The sequence below is a fragment of the Aulonocara sp. 'chitande type north' Nkhata Bay genome, linkage group LG23 (genome assembly GCF_057382095.1).
Source record: "Aulonocara sp. 'chitande type north' Nkhata Bay isolate Kocher_YH1m ecotype deep benthic linkage group LG23, A_spYH_male_GT1.1, whole genome shotgun sequence".
Classification (NCBI taxonomy): Eukaryota; Metazoa; Chordata; class Actinopteri; order Cichliformes; family Cichlidae; genus Aulonocara; species Aulonocara sp. 'chitande type north' Nkhata Bay.
The window spans coordinates 11,923,592-11,936,479 of NC_141365.1; the positions used below are offsets into that span (position 1 = coordinate 11,923,592).

The 12,888-nt window shown below is 47.1% G+C and overlaps 1 protein-coding gene across 7 annotated transcripts in view; it reads right to left on the reverse strand.

The window, feature by feature from the left end:
• patj (PATJ crumbs cell polarity complex component) overlaps positions 1-12,888 on the reverse strand; it is an 85,368-nt gene that overhangs the window by 48,349 nt on the left and 24,131 nt on the right. For 6 of the 7 annotated variants that reach the window (XM_086283855.1, XM_086283854.1, XM_086283857.1 and 3 more), the window contains exons 18-25: positions 9,005-9,214; positions 7,320-7,376; positions 2,235-2,504; positions 1,616-1,700; positions 1,328-1,391; positions 736-813; positions 455-526; positions 154-331 (exon numbers count right to left, since the gene is read on the reverse strand). In XM_086283855.1, the coding sequence (XP_086139981.1) occupies positions 154-331; positions 455-526; positions 736-813; positions 1,328-1,391; positions 1,616-1,700; positions 2,235-2,504; positions 7,320-7,376; positions 9,005-9,214 (1,014 nt within the window). The remainder of the gene's footprint in view (positions 1-153; positions 332-454; positions 527-735; positions 814-1,327; positions 1,392-1,615; positions 1,701-2,234; positions 2,505-7,319; positions 7,377-9,004; positions 9,215-12,888) is intronic. The other variant, XM_086283859.1, reaches the window with a different exon arrangement.

Genomic DNA, 12,888 nt, shown 5'->3' on the forward strand with positions numbered 1-12,888 from the left:
TTTCCTTCATAAAGGGGTCGCTCTGAAAGATTCAGTCTCAGGCTGTGTGTAAACTATGGATGTAGCGCACGTGTGTGTGTGTGTGTGTGTGTGTGTGTGTGTGTGCGCGCGCTTGTGTGTGTATAGAGACCCAGGAATTAGACAAGGCCCTACCTCCAGGATCTTGTCCCCGGTCTTCAGACAGTGGGTGTTGGCGGCGGGGCTGTTGGGTAAAACCTGCTTGATGAAGATTCCCTTCAGTTCCTCTCCATTCCTCAGTCGCTTGATGACATGGCGACCTCCAACAATGCTCAGACCCAGAGACTGACCCTCCTCAGGCCACACCTCCACCCTGCACAACAGCGAGGGTGGAAGTTTGAATAATGTACCAGTCTCTCTGGGTCACCTGACCTGTACACAGTCTCCTGGGATATCATAATGTACCTGTGTGTGTGTGTGTGGGTGTGTGTGTTACCTGCGGGGCGGTCCCCAGTGGCTGAAGGCAGGTGTTTCCTGTCCTTCCCCCTCCTCTCTTTCAGGCAAGTCACTGTGAACACAGACCCACAGTCAAACACTACTTTTTGAAAGAAAGAAAACCTGAGCCTGAAAATCAGGAACAGGTGAGATGCTGGGCCACAGACACAACTTTAACCACATAAAGCAGCGTTGATTCTAAACAGAAATGCACCCACACTTGAGGCATCTACCTGTTTACATCTGTGTTCAAACCAGCAGAACGTGAAGCAGCTGTCCTACCTGTGGCCACTGATTGGCAGAGAGGATCCCCCCTGGCTCCGCCTCTTCCTCTTCGCAGTATCAATCCTCCTGACAGACCTCCAGGGGAAGAAAAACACAGACAGGAAGTTTCTGTGATTAAACTCTGAGGCTGGTTTGTGACCACAATGATCCAGATTAATCTAACGAGGCTGAGAGTGAGCGCCGGGTGCCCGCTGACCATATGTTATTAAAAACAGCAGGAAACAGTTGACTCATGGAGAAATCAGACTGCAGTTAGAGTGTGAGAGCAGCAGAGGGTGCCACAGCACTGTGACGGGACGTAAGAGGAGCTGATGGAGGAGGAAATTAGTGTGTGTGAGGTCTAAGCTTGTGAGCTGCGAACAGTTAGCAGGTTTCAGCACTGTGGGCAACTTTAACCTGGCAGGGAAGAGGACACCAGACGTTACTTGGGGCATGATTGAAGCTTCTGTTTCCAGAAAATTCGGCCTCTCTTAGCAGATACGGCTGTTTAAACACGACATACAGCACGATAGCAGACCTCTGACTCTCTGAGCGAGTGTGTATGAGGAGGAAGAGTGACGGCAAGCGTGAAGGTGCAGCAGGAACTCACTCTGTGTCAGTGTCCGTGAGAGTCAGCTCAGAGTCTGCTTCGCTGTCTCTGGAGTCCGGAAGACCTGAAACACACACAAACATCTGTACTGCTATCACTGTGAGGACCTCATCCTCATCCTTCACCATGAACTGCAGAACCGCTGACCCTGATCTAGGTGGATTTTCTTTAAATGACATCCTGTTCCTATTCACCAGGTCATGAGATGGAAAAAAAAAAAAGAGAGATCATGGATCTCGAGTCTAAATTATCTTAAACATGATTTAGACTCGTGCGCTCTCCTCTCACCCAGAATCAGCTTTCCCACAGACACAATGCTTTCATGGTCCGATCTCTGCAGGTCTTCCTCCTCCTGCATCTCTCTGCTCCAGGCCTGAGGACAAAAATCACCAAATAACTACAAATACATACAGAAGCAGAATGTCACGACTTTTGTTCTGACCTTCATCCGGTCACGCAGAAATCAGCCTTTAGAAAACACACGAATGTTAAACTGCTGAACTTTTCCCATTAAAAACATGCTGGAAATATTAATACCCAAAAATGAACAGTATGAAAGAAAATGGAGATAAGGTGTGTCTGAGCCTAAAACCACCTGAGTGCAGGTGGAGTCAGGAGAGCGTATGGTTCTCCAGCTCTTTCCCCTGTAAAAACAGTGCTTCTCAACCCGCCGTACCGCCAACGGGCAGTTCGGACACGTCAGCTCAATCGAGTTGTGCTTTAGAACAGTTTCTGGGGGTTTTGGGGCGTCGCTGCAGAGGCAGCACCACCCCCGGTCACGGAAACATGGGGGACCGTAGGCAGGGTAATGAGTTCTCGCCAATACCTCGCCACTCGCAGCCGTTCACTTCATGTTTTGTGTGAGCGAGTCAACGTCAATGAAACTTCCCCTTGCTCGTCAACTCACCTCATCTGCCCCCCCAGCTCGGGTAAGGGAGGCCAACTTCCACTCTTCCCAAGATGGTGGGGGTTTCCTGGGGGCGGGGCTCACGCTGTCCTCCGGCTCTACCTCCTCTTCATCAACACCCATCTCCCTGAATTCCTCCTCTGGCCGGAGGTCAGAGGTCAGAGAGGAGGTGGCGTAGCGAGGGAGAGCATCCAGGATCAGCTCTGGCTCCTCCTCCTCTTCCTCCTCCAGATGAAGGCTCTGTGGAAGGATGGCGGCCTCGCTGAAACCCTAAAACACAGACGGCAGCATTCAGAGACGAAGCTCCAGAGGAGCGACCGCGTAATTAAGACAGAAATGACGACAGGAAGTCCAGCAGCTTCAAACTTCACCAGTGAGCTCAGGTTCACCATGTCTGAAGAATGTTCAGCCTCCAACGTGTCATGAGATGCATCGATAAACACACAGAGACATTTTTCACCTGGCAGCAGTGCAGAGACGTAATCAAATGCAATTGACTAAACAGTGTCATTAGCCATTTGCTCTGATTGGCTGTATTTCTGTCTGCTTGCGTTAGACGTGATTTTTATCATTCCTGTAAGCACTCAGCTTTGTTGGCCATTTGCCTTTAAAAACATAGATTTGAATCTGAAAGGACTTTCTGGTTTCTCAGCTCGTTTCTGCTCTTTAATGGTTTCTTGTTTCTCACACCTGCTCAGAGGACAGGTGTGAGAAATAATGAAACACTCACAGCCGAGATGACTCCCGTGTCTGTGGAAAACAAACAAGATGACTCAATTTGGATTTCTGGAGGTCGTGAAGGACAAAAGGAGGCAGAAATCAGAATCCATCATGGTTCCCAGTGTTTCATGTGAAAGTGTGAGAGTGTCTCTGCAGCTCGCACTAAATCTAAAACTCGCCTGACTTTGGACATTAGCCTTCATCTCCAACTCCCCAAAGAGCCTCCTCAGCAGATACTGAGAGGAAATCCTGTTCTTAACATTACGATGCAGACATTAGCCCGCGCCGGGAAATATTAATGACAACACTTAGGCTAATTTCCATCGACGAAGCCTCATCGTCAAGGACTCTGCTCCTCTTCTTTTAATTTGGGCCCGGGAAGCCGGCCCATCACGGCGTATAATGGAGGTGAGGAGTAGACGGCGGCAGCGGCAGAGAGCTCATAATGCTAACAGGATGTTCTGCAGACTGATGTGTATTGGCCGTGACTGCCTGGCCTCATATTCATAAGATTTAAAGACGCTGTCATTTAATGTCTCTGCCATTAGACGATGAGGACGGAGCATCGGAGCATCGCTGCAGCGCTGCGGTTCACGTGAGGATCCTCAACGACTGTCTTCACCGCCTCGCTGCAGCGACTGCAGAGTCACATGACTACATGACAATCCTCACAGGAAAGAAAAAAAAAAACAAAAAAAAACAAAACAAAAAAACAAACAAACTGCATCACTCCCACAGGAAACTCCACCAACAGCCATGTTTCTGCTGTGTGACAGAAACAAAGGTCAGAGGTCGCACCTAGGCTTACAGTCTTTAATGATCCTCCTTCTGCAGCTGAAACAACCACAGCTGCAGTTCCCCTGACGTCCAGCAGAGGCAGTAGTGAGTCACTCCACATAGACTCCCACGTTTCCCTCCTCTTCATAACTGTGCAGGGGACGTTTTAGCTTTCTTGGGGCGTGGCCTCTGTGACTGACAGGTGGATGGAGACACAGGTGGCTGTAGCTGCTAGCTGTCTGCTAGCGTCACGTGAACTGGACCTCTGGACTGTCAAAATGACATAATCTGACCAATAACATGGCCGCTGTAAGGTTACTGTACTAACAGACCTTCAAACCTCACACAGCAGAGGAATTTAACCGGAAGTCCTGTAGACAAATCAAAGACTGACAGGCTTCAGTTTTAAACCCAGAGCTTCTGAAGCTACTGCTGAAACGTTCAGAAATCCATTTGGCCAAAGTGGGCAGTAATCAGATTACTGCAGTGGAGACACTAAGCAGCGTGGTTTTACAGCCTTCTCAGTAAAATAAAGTGAAGCAGCAGTAAACTGGGTCTTGAGTGTCCTCTGGGTTCCTCCGGCTCGCTTTCTGTCGTACGCAGGCTTCAGCCAGCTGAACGCGCCGTGGCAGCTCTTTATCTGCACAAACAGGAGCAGAATGAAGTGAAACGACGGCAGTAGCTCGTTCTTGCACACCTGACCTCTAAAAGTTAACGAGGCGTGGGCGTGTAACGGGGTCTCTCTCTGGTCAGTGTGACAGAGAAGGATCCGGCAGCAAAGTGTAAGTGCCGACCCGGCCGTCTTTATGGAAACCCATCAGAGACCTGTGGGCTGTGAAAAAACCTCTTCAGCCAAATGGGCTGCATATAAAAGAGGAAATAAAACAGCGGCGCAGAGGACGGCGACGGCACAGGACACGAAGAAGAGCAGAACTCAGCAGAAATGGCAGAACAAAGACGAGCTCAGCGGGCTGATGCTTCACAGACACGTGTGCAGATATCAGAGGCTTCTGCTTTTCTTCAGCAAATCACAACCACCTGCTCAGGTACAGAGCAGTGACACGACAAATGCTCCGAAAATGAATCCACATGTTGCTAAACACACAAATCAGCAACTATAATTGGACGCCTACCCGCAAAGGTCAGCAGTTCGATTCCCGGCTCCCCCATCATACTGCACGTGCGTGTGTGGATGCGTGCACGTGTGTGTGTGTATGCATGTGTGTGTGTGTGTATGCATGTGTGTGTGTGTGTGTGTGTGTGTGTGTGTGTGTGACTGAATGAGGTTTGCAGTAAAAAGCGTGATACATGTATTAGTCCGTTTGACATGCATTAAAATGTATTTGATGGTGCTTCTGTAATTATTTATTTAAAGGTTGAACTCAGTCATCAATTTCTGTGTTTACTCATGAACACAGTCCCCTCTGTTTATTTTCTTAATCCTTTTCTCAAGTTTTACATTAATTTTTGGAAGATTTTTCCCAAACTTTTTTCTGTGCTTCTACTCAGCAAAGACTGACTGAAAAAGAAATTCACACTTTTGTTTTTAATATTTCACGTGTGTGAGGGTTCATTCATTTATTCACTGGATTATTTATTACTTTATTTGATTTTGACAGCTGCGATCATAATGATGTCACACTGTGATGTCACAAACTGCAGACAAAAAAACGTAACAACGTCTCAGTTTCTGTAAAAATTTCTGTCCATAAGTATCTGTGCAAAGACAAACAGCTTGTATTCTTCTCTGTCTGCAGTATTAGTGAGTCGTAATACTGCAGTACTACGTGTACAGATGCTGGAGGACCAGAGTGTCCTCAGAGTACCCCCCTCCACCCCTCCACTTAAGAGAGATGCTGCTGCTGGTTGAGCTGATGGAGCACTTTATACCATTCAACCATCCCGCTGAGTCAGCAGCTTCACAGAGACAGAGAGGAGGGAGAGGAGGGTGAAGGAAGGTGAAAGAGAGGAGAGGAGGAGGAGATGAAAGAGCAGCAAGAGAGAGAGAGAAAGAGAGAGAGAGAAAGATGTGGAGGAGATGATAGAGGAGAGGGGAGCATGGAGGTGAAGGCACAAGAGTGAAGAGCAGTGAGATGGAAGAAAGCAGGAAGAGGGAAGATGACGTCATGGCGGGTTATCAGCGCTGATGTCGAGCTCTCGGCTCGTTTCATGGACAGCTGAGCTCATGTACAAGGAGGAAGGTGCAGAAACATGACGGCCATTAAACATCCAAATGAAATCTGAGGAAAGAGAATCTCACTTTCTGTTGGCCCGACTCACTGATCCCAGCATGCACTGGGCTGATGACACGCTCATTTTTATAAGTGTAAGGACCAAAGTCCTGTACTCTTCGCTCCCAGTTTCAGAGATGTTTTCAGCACATTTCACCACAGGAACGACCTCATAGCAGATTTTCCATCTTATTTGGATCCGATATGGAACCAGCCTCCGCACGTTCTGCTCACTGCAGAACGTCTGCACCTGTTTCTGATATTTAATAAAACTGCTTCATGGCTGAATGTTTCTGCTTTACAGACTTTATTATTTATCTGAGCAGCGCCTGTTAAATCTGCAGATTTCTGACTGTGATCAGAACATGCCAGTAAAATCTCATGATTTTTGAATGGAGTTTGGTGTAAAGTCCTGCAGCTGCTGCATCAGTGGCTGGTTTCAGGTGAGGTTCCTGCCCCCACCTTACACTTCATCTCAGAATATACTACTTTAAAGAAGTGAGCGTCCTGCGCACTCTGGTAACCAAATTTAAAAGCTCCTGATCAGAAATAATCAAAAAAAGGATCTTTTAAATTCAAACTCACTCCACTCAGTCTGAACAGAGCAGCCATTTCTCTTCATCCCCGTCACGCTCTACATATTTATTTACATTCATTCGGCCCTCGATTCATCTTTCTTTATGGTCAGATGCTCTGGCAGCGCCGTTCATCTGGTATCCAGACTAATAAAGCAAACTGAAGTGAAAGGAGAGCAGGAAGAAGAGATTAAGACAGAAAGATTTCCATTTGGAAGATGAACACAGATGGAGGGAGCAGAGCAGCGAGGGAGGAGGTGAGCGATGCGACGGGGGACAAAATCTTAATGTCTAATTAGTCTGGACAGATTAACGTTTCTAACAGAGACAGTCAGAGCCCACTTTATTAGGTACACCTGTAAAATCCATCACAGATCAAACTGTACAACCTTTATACTGAAACTATCTGCACTTTTCTTGTTCCCACGGCGTGCGTTCACGTGAAATGCGTTTCTAATTCAAAACGTACACACACACACACACACACACACACACACACACACACACACACACACACACACACACACACACAGCTGTTTAATGCCTTCATTCAGAGCAGGAAACTCAGTGAGGTCACAAAGGCAGCAAGGGTTCAAGTAAAAAGGAAGCAAGTGAGGAGTCCAACTGTGTGCTTCACCATCATCAGAATCCAAACCATGAGAGCAAGATAAAGGACAGAACAGCCTTAGAGAGAGCTCAACAGCAACAATATCCTCACATCACTGAGGATATGAATGCCCTCCATCGCTATTAGCATCGTGTGTGTGTGTCTGTGTGTGTACCTTTGCCACAGGTAGTGATGTGCTGCTGTCCTCTCTCCTCCTCTCTGGTGCCTCCACCTACACAAACATGCAGATCAGAGTGAAGTCAGGTCCATCCACAGAGGAAGACTACAGAAGAGTGTGGAGGCATGAAGGTTCACCACAACTGCACGGTGCTCTCCCAGCGGGAGGCCGAGGTAAGATTTCAGCAGGTAAGAGTCCACTGCAGTTCATTCATGTGATGCAGACAGAAGGGGTTCTTTTCATTTACTCTCGCAGCTCTGACATCGCTGCAGAATCACTTTCCCAGTGATGGGATTATATTTGCTGGTGGATGAACAAACACTGGAAGCGGTTGATTTATGCGTTCAGGCATAAAACACCTTCAAACCTCGGACCTACCAGTCTGAACCAAAAACCAGGAAATCTGGGTCCACCACCATCATCAAGTTTGCTGACGACACCGTCGTGGTCGGCCTGATCTCTGATAACAACGAGACGGCCTACCTGAAGGAGATTAGGAATCTGGAGAACTGGTGCCAGAGGAACAACCTCCTTCTAAACGTCAGTAAGACAAAGGAGCTGATAGTGGACTTCAGCACTAAGCAGGAGAGGAACTACCAGACCCCCGTCATCAACGAGTGCCCAGTGGAGAGAGTGGACAGCTTCAAATACCTCGGAGTTCACATCACGCAGGACCTGTCATGGTCCTGTCACATCAACACCGTGGTGAAAAAGGCCCGTCAGCGTCTCTACCACCTCAGACGCTTGAGAGACTTCCAACTGCCCTCCAAGGTGCTCAGGAACTTTTACTCGTGCACCATAGAGAGCATCCTGGCGGGAAACATCTTAACCTGGTTCGGGAACAGCACCATGCAGGACAGACGAGCTCTACAGAGGGTTGTGCGGTCAGCTGAGCGCACCATCCGCTCCGAGCTCCCTGACCTGCACTCAATCTACAGCAGGCGGTGCTGGACCAAGGCCAGGAAGATCGTGAAGGACCTCAGCCATCCCAACAACAGACTGTTCTCTCTGCTGAGGTCAGGAAAGCGATTCCGCTCCCTGATGACCAACACAGAGAGACTGAGGAGGAGCTTCTTCCCGCAGGCGATACGGTCTCTCAATCACACCACCACACAGTACTGACCCACACATACAGTTCTTACACACACACTGGACATTGTTTTTGTACAACACTGGTCACTATATTCTTCATTTCCGGTTAATACTTGTACAGCTGCTGTTATTGTGTATATATTTAGATTTCTTCATACATTCTTATATAGTTCTATATTGTGTATTGTGTATTTTGTTGTACAGTTATTTTATTTTCAACTTTAATTTATATATTTATCTTTATCTTATTCTTCCCAGTTAAATTTACCCTTCATTCTAATTTGTGTTGTACAGTTATTTCATTTTTAACCTTAATTTATATTTTATTCCTTCCTAGTTAAATTTACCCTTTTTAATTTTTCATATTTATTTCCTATCTTATTCATAGCCTTTCCTTTTTTGTTTTCTTTAGGTCACGAGCAGTTGTCCAAGCATTTCACTACATATCGTACTGTGTATGACTGTGTACGTGACAAATAAAATTTGAATTTGAATTTGAATTTCCATGTTAGTCACCTGCTCAGCCAGGTGAGCAGGTGACTAACCTGCCAAAGGTTAGTTCAGGGGTCAGGGTTACGTTTTGGACTTACCACCAGAGGCTTCCGGATTCCTAGGCAGACCGTACCAGGCGGAGCACACTTGAGAACCTCGACAGCCTCGGCCAGACTGAGCATGTCCAGCTGGGTGCGGTTGACTGACACAAGCTGGTCTCCAGGGAGCAAACCACCGTGGAGCTCCGCTGAACCGCCAGGTACCAGAGACCGGATCACCATCACACATCTGCCGGGGTCCAGCGGGTCCTGCGAGCCAGAGAGGAAAAACGTTAAAGCAGAACACCAAATTTTACCTCCTGTAGTCTGATGCTACAGTCAGGACTGGGCGGATGCCATTGCCCCCAACGAGGGTCGATTTGTTGTTTTAATCACATAAAATGGAAATATTAGCCCCTCCCCTGGAATAATTACACTTGAAATGACCTTGTGTTTGAGTGATCTACAACTGCTCGCCAATTTTACAAAAAAGGTTTAAAAACAACACAATTTTATCTTTTTTAACATTAACATTAAAAAGATACTTTCCTTGGTGGTCTACGCCCCATAGTTTGAGAACCACTGTGAATGAACAGGTGGGGATAACATTAATAATTAGTAATAATAATCAATGATCAGGAGGAACCGCCTGAAACACGTGCAGGTGGACCAACAAACTTTTGTCTGGCAGAAATGCCAACTTTAAGGAACCTGGGAGATCGGAACATTGTGGTTTGGAAAGTTGAAAACATCCATCTTTCCAAACCGAAAACAGCAAAAAGACAGAAATGCTCAAATCTTCAAAGCTTCAAAAGAAAACCACAAAAGGTGGCGAGTCCACTCACCTCCTCCTCACCTCCTAAGACTACCCGACCTGTATGAGAACCTTCACGGACTCTTTTGTGTCTATGTTTGGTATACCGAGGCCATTAGAGCGGCTCCCAGTTTTAGTTTCAGCAAGTTTAAAACCAAGAGCCTCATCCACTGAGTTGGAAATCTTTAACCAACTCTCAGCCCAGCATGACCGACCCCAGATCAGCCGAGCTCATATTTCACACAGAGTCGAGGGAAGTGGGACAACGACCATTACAGATCATCCTGTCTGTTTCATCACTCTCACAGGGAAGAGCGAAGAAGACAGACCGCCATCATCATCACCACCATCACCACAGAGGACAGGCAGGGGGAGCCAGAGACCAGAGAAATAACAGCAAACACATTCACACAAACACACAGACGTGAGGAAGACGAGGCTAAGGACGTTCAGCGAATGATGAAGACGAGACCACAAGAGTCTGCGGACGTTAAAACCAGACTGAACTCATTCAAAGACCCTGAGGAGCAGTTCGTCTTCTCAGAACAGCTGACCTGCTTCCTGTTTCACACCAATACAGAAAGAAAAAGCAAAGATGAGGCAAAGAAAATAACCAAGAAATTAAAACTCAGGGTGGGGGGGGTCAAAAGTTTAAGAGGTAGGGTACACATAGACACGTCGGCAGTCTGTCCAAGCACGCAGACGTGACAAATATCTGCCACGACGCTGAAAATCTGTTTTTCTTTCTCTGAATCTAAATTTCATGTAAAATATCCATCCATCCCTGTTTGGGCCGAGTGTCAGCACTCAGAGAATTAATCTGAGCATTTGGTTTGTGATGGTCGCTGCTGAGGGCAGCAGTAAATAAGCAGCTTTTATCCTGCTCATGTTATTAGTCATGTGCTGTAAAAAAAAAAAAAAGATTTTCCTTTTCTAAAATTAACCCTCGAACCTTAAACGAAGCCGCATGCTCTACAGCTATCTAAGAAATTAAGGCTTTGCTGCATGTTTACTGACACGACTCTGAGGTTATTGTTGTCTTTAAATTCTTTCATCTTATAATCAGATAAAAACTTCTGGTGCATAGTGTGCTGTACATCTCCACAGGTCAGCCAGGAAGAAATAAGAAGCACGTTATACATTTTCTTTATTTGACCTGTTATTTGTCTCAGGACACTCATTTTCTCCTCAGCCTTGTAAACACTTCACCCACAGCGAGTGACGCGACTAATTAATACCATCGTTGCCCATCTGAAGTGTGACAGAACATGTGGTCTGCAGGCGATTACCTCCTCCTCCGCCGGCGCTGCTCTCTGCTCAGAGTTTTAACCAGAGTGACTATAAGGCCGGCCAAACCCACGCTCCCCCCAGAGCCTCCCGCGCCACTCTCAAACCCTCTCCTGGTGCGAGCGGATGTGCGCGGCGTGAATTCCCCGGCGTCGAACCCCGGGCATCGCCCGCGCTGCAGTACGAGCTGCCGTGCCAAGTTTGAGGCTGCCAGAACAAAGCCAGCTATATTTTTAGACTGAACAACATGGCTACAGGTGGTGAGGAGTCAGAACTCACGTCCTCCACTCCTACAAGATCCTCCGGAAAAAGAAAGGCCGCCGCAGTCAAGAAGTGGAGGAATCAGAAAAACGTAGGAGGGGCTGGAAAAAGAAATTAGAAGCGTTTCTGCCAGGAGTAGTGAAATGTTTCACACACAGAACAACGAGCAGGGTTTGGGTGTTTTTGGATATGTAGGTTGCAGGGCGTCTGCACAAAGTTAGACTTTTGAAGACCTTCGCGATGCCACAGAGAATCGAACTCGGGAGGTTTATTCACCAAAATAAACACGAGCCCAAATATTTTAGGAGCTCTCACTCAACTTTACATTTGTTGATTTAAAGAACATATTTCAAGACCTTTCAGCGCCTCTCATGTTTTATCATATTTCTGACTTTTAAGAACTTAATCGATACTTGCCCGAAACATTTGGACGCTCCACGTTCTCTTACTTTAACGTGGGCTTCGTTGGAAAACTGGCAGAAACCTGAACGCAGCTTTCGGCCAGTCGCCCATCAGCGCTTCACGAGCATGTACAGACTCATCTTCTATCAGGCAGAAAAATTCATTTTAATTAGAAAAGATTCATCTTTGGATTCTTCAAAACAAAACGCCCTTTTGGAAACTTGAGCGTGGCAACCTCAGAAATAAAAGAGAACACAGACGTGGAGTCATCTCACAAATCAGAAGAACCACGTCCTGCACAGACTATATGAGGTTATCACCCAAACAAAGATGGGTCTTGTCATGTTTAAGAGGACATGATGAGACCCATGTTCTGTCTTATATGTTAAGAATACTGACATTAGAAAGCTGTGTGAGCACTGCAGCTGTGAAAGTGTTTCTGTTCACTGGGCGAAAACACCGGGTCTCAGCACTTCACTGCCCTCCAGCTCGCGCTGCAGCGGTTTGTGTGTGAAGGCTAGACGTGAAGTGGGACTGGCGCGAGCCGTCACAGCGCTTGTGCTGTGCTCTGGTGGGAGGAGCCTGAGGACTTAATGACAGCAGGAAGGGTGATTTTAAAACCTGTTATTAGAGGAAATTCGAACTCTGTCAGCTTGTTTTAAAGCTCGGGCGTGCCAAGTGCTTCCATACGTGTCTGGCTACAAACAGGTGAGACTCGCTTTGAGATGATGAGATGAGTTGTTTTTCTAAAAGCTGACAATAGAGCAAAGGCAGAGTTTGTCTTCGTGTGATGAACACTGTGGCGGCTTTGATTCTTCTCGTATCCTGTGACCACCAGTGCATCTGTGATCCGGCCGTGGCGCAAGGATAAAGAATCGTACCACCCTCACGCCGATGGTTTCGGACCCGAACTGAGCTCCTTCAGTCTTTGGAGAACACGTTCGTATTTGTGCCACGAAGCTGCTCGCTCTGTTTCAGAGGAAACTATGAGCCAGAATCCAGACAGACAGCAGCTCTCCTCTTATTGCCTGCAGCCATCTTTCACTCAGCTCTGACAGGCGAGAGTCGGTAACAGGAAACAGTTTGGCAGGAACACTGGGCCGACGTGCCCTTGGGCGAGAGATACAGAGAGCGGAGAGGATAGAGAGGGTGAAGGTTTGTGAGGAAGTTGATTTGTTTT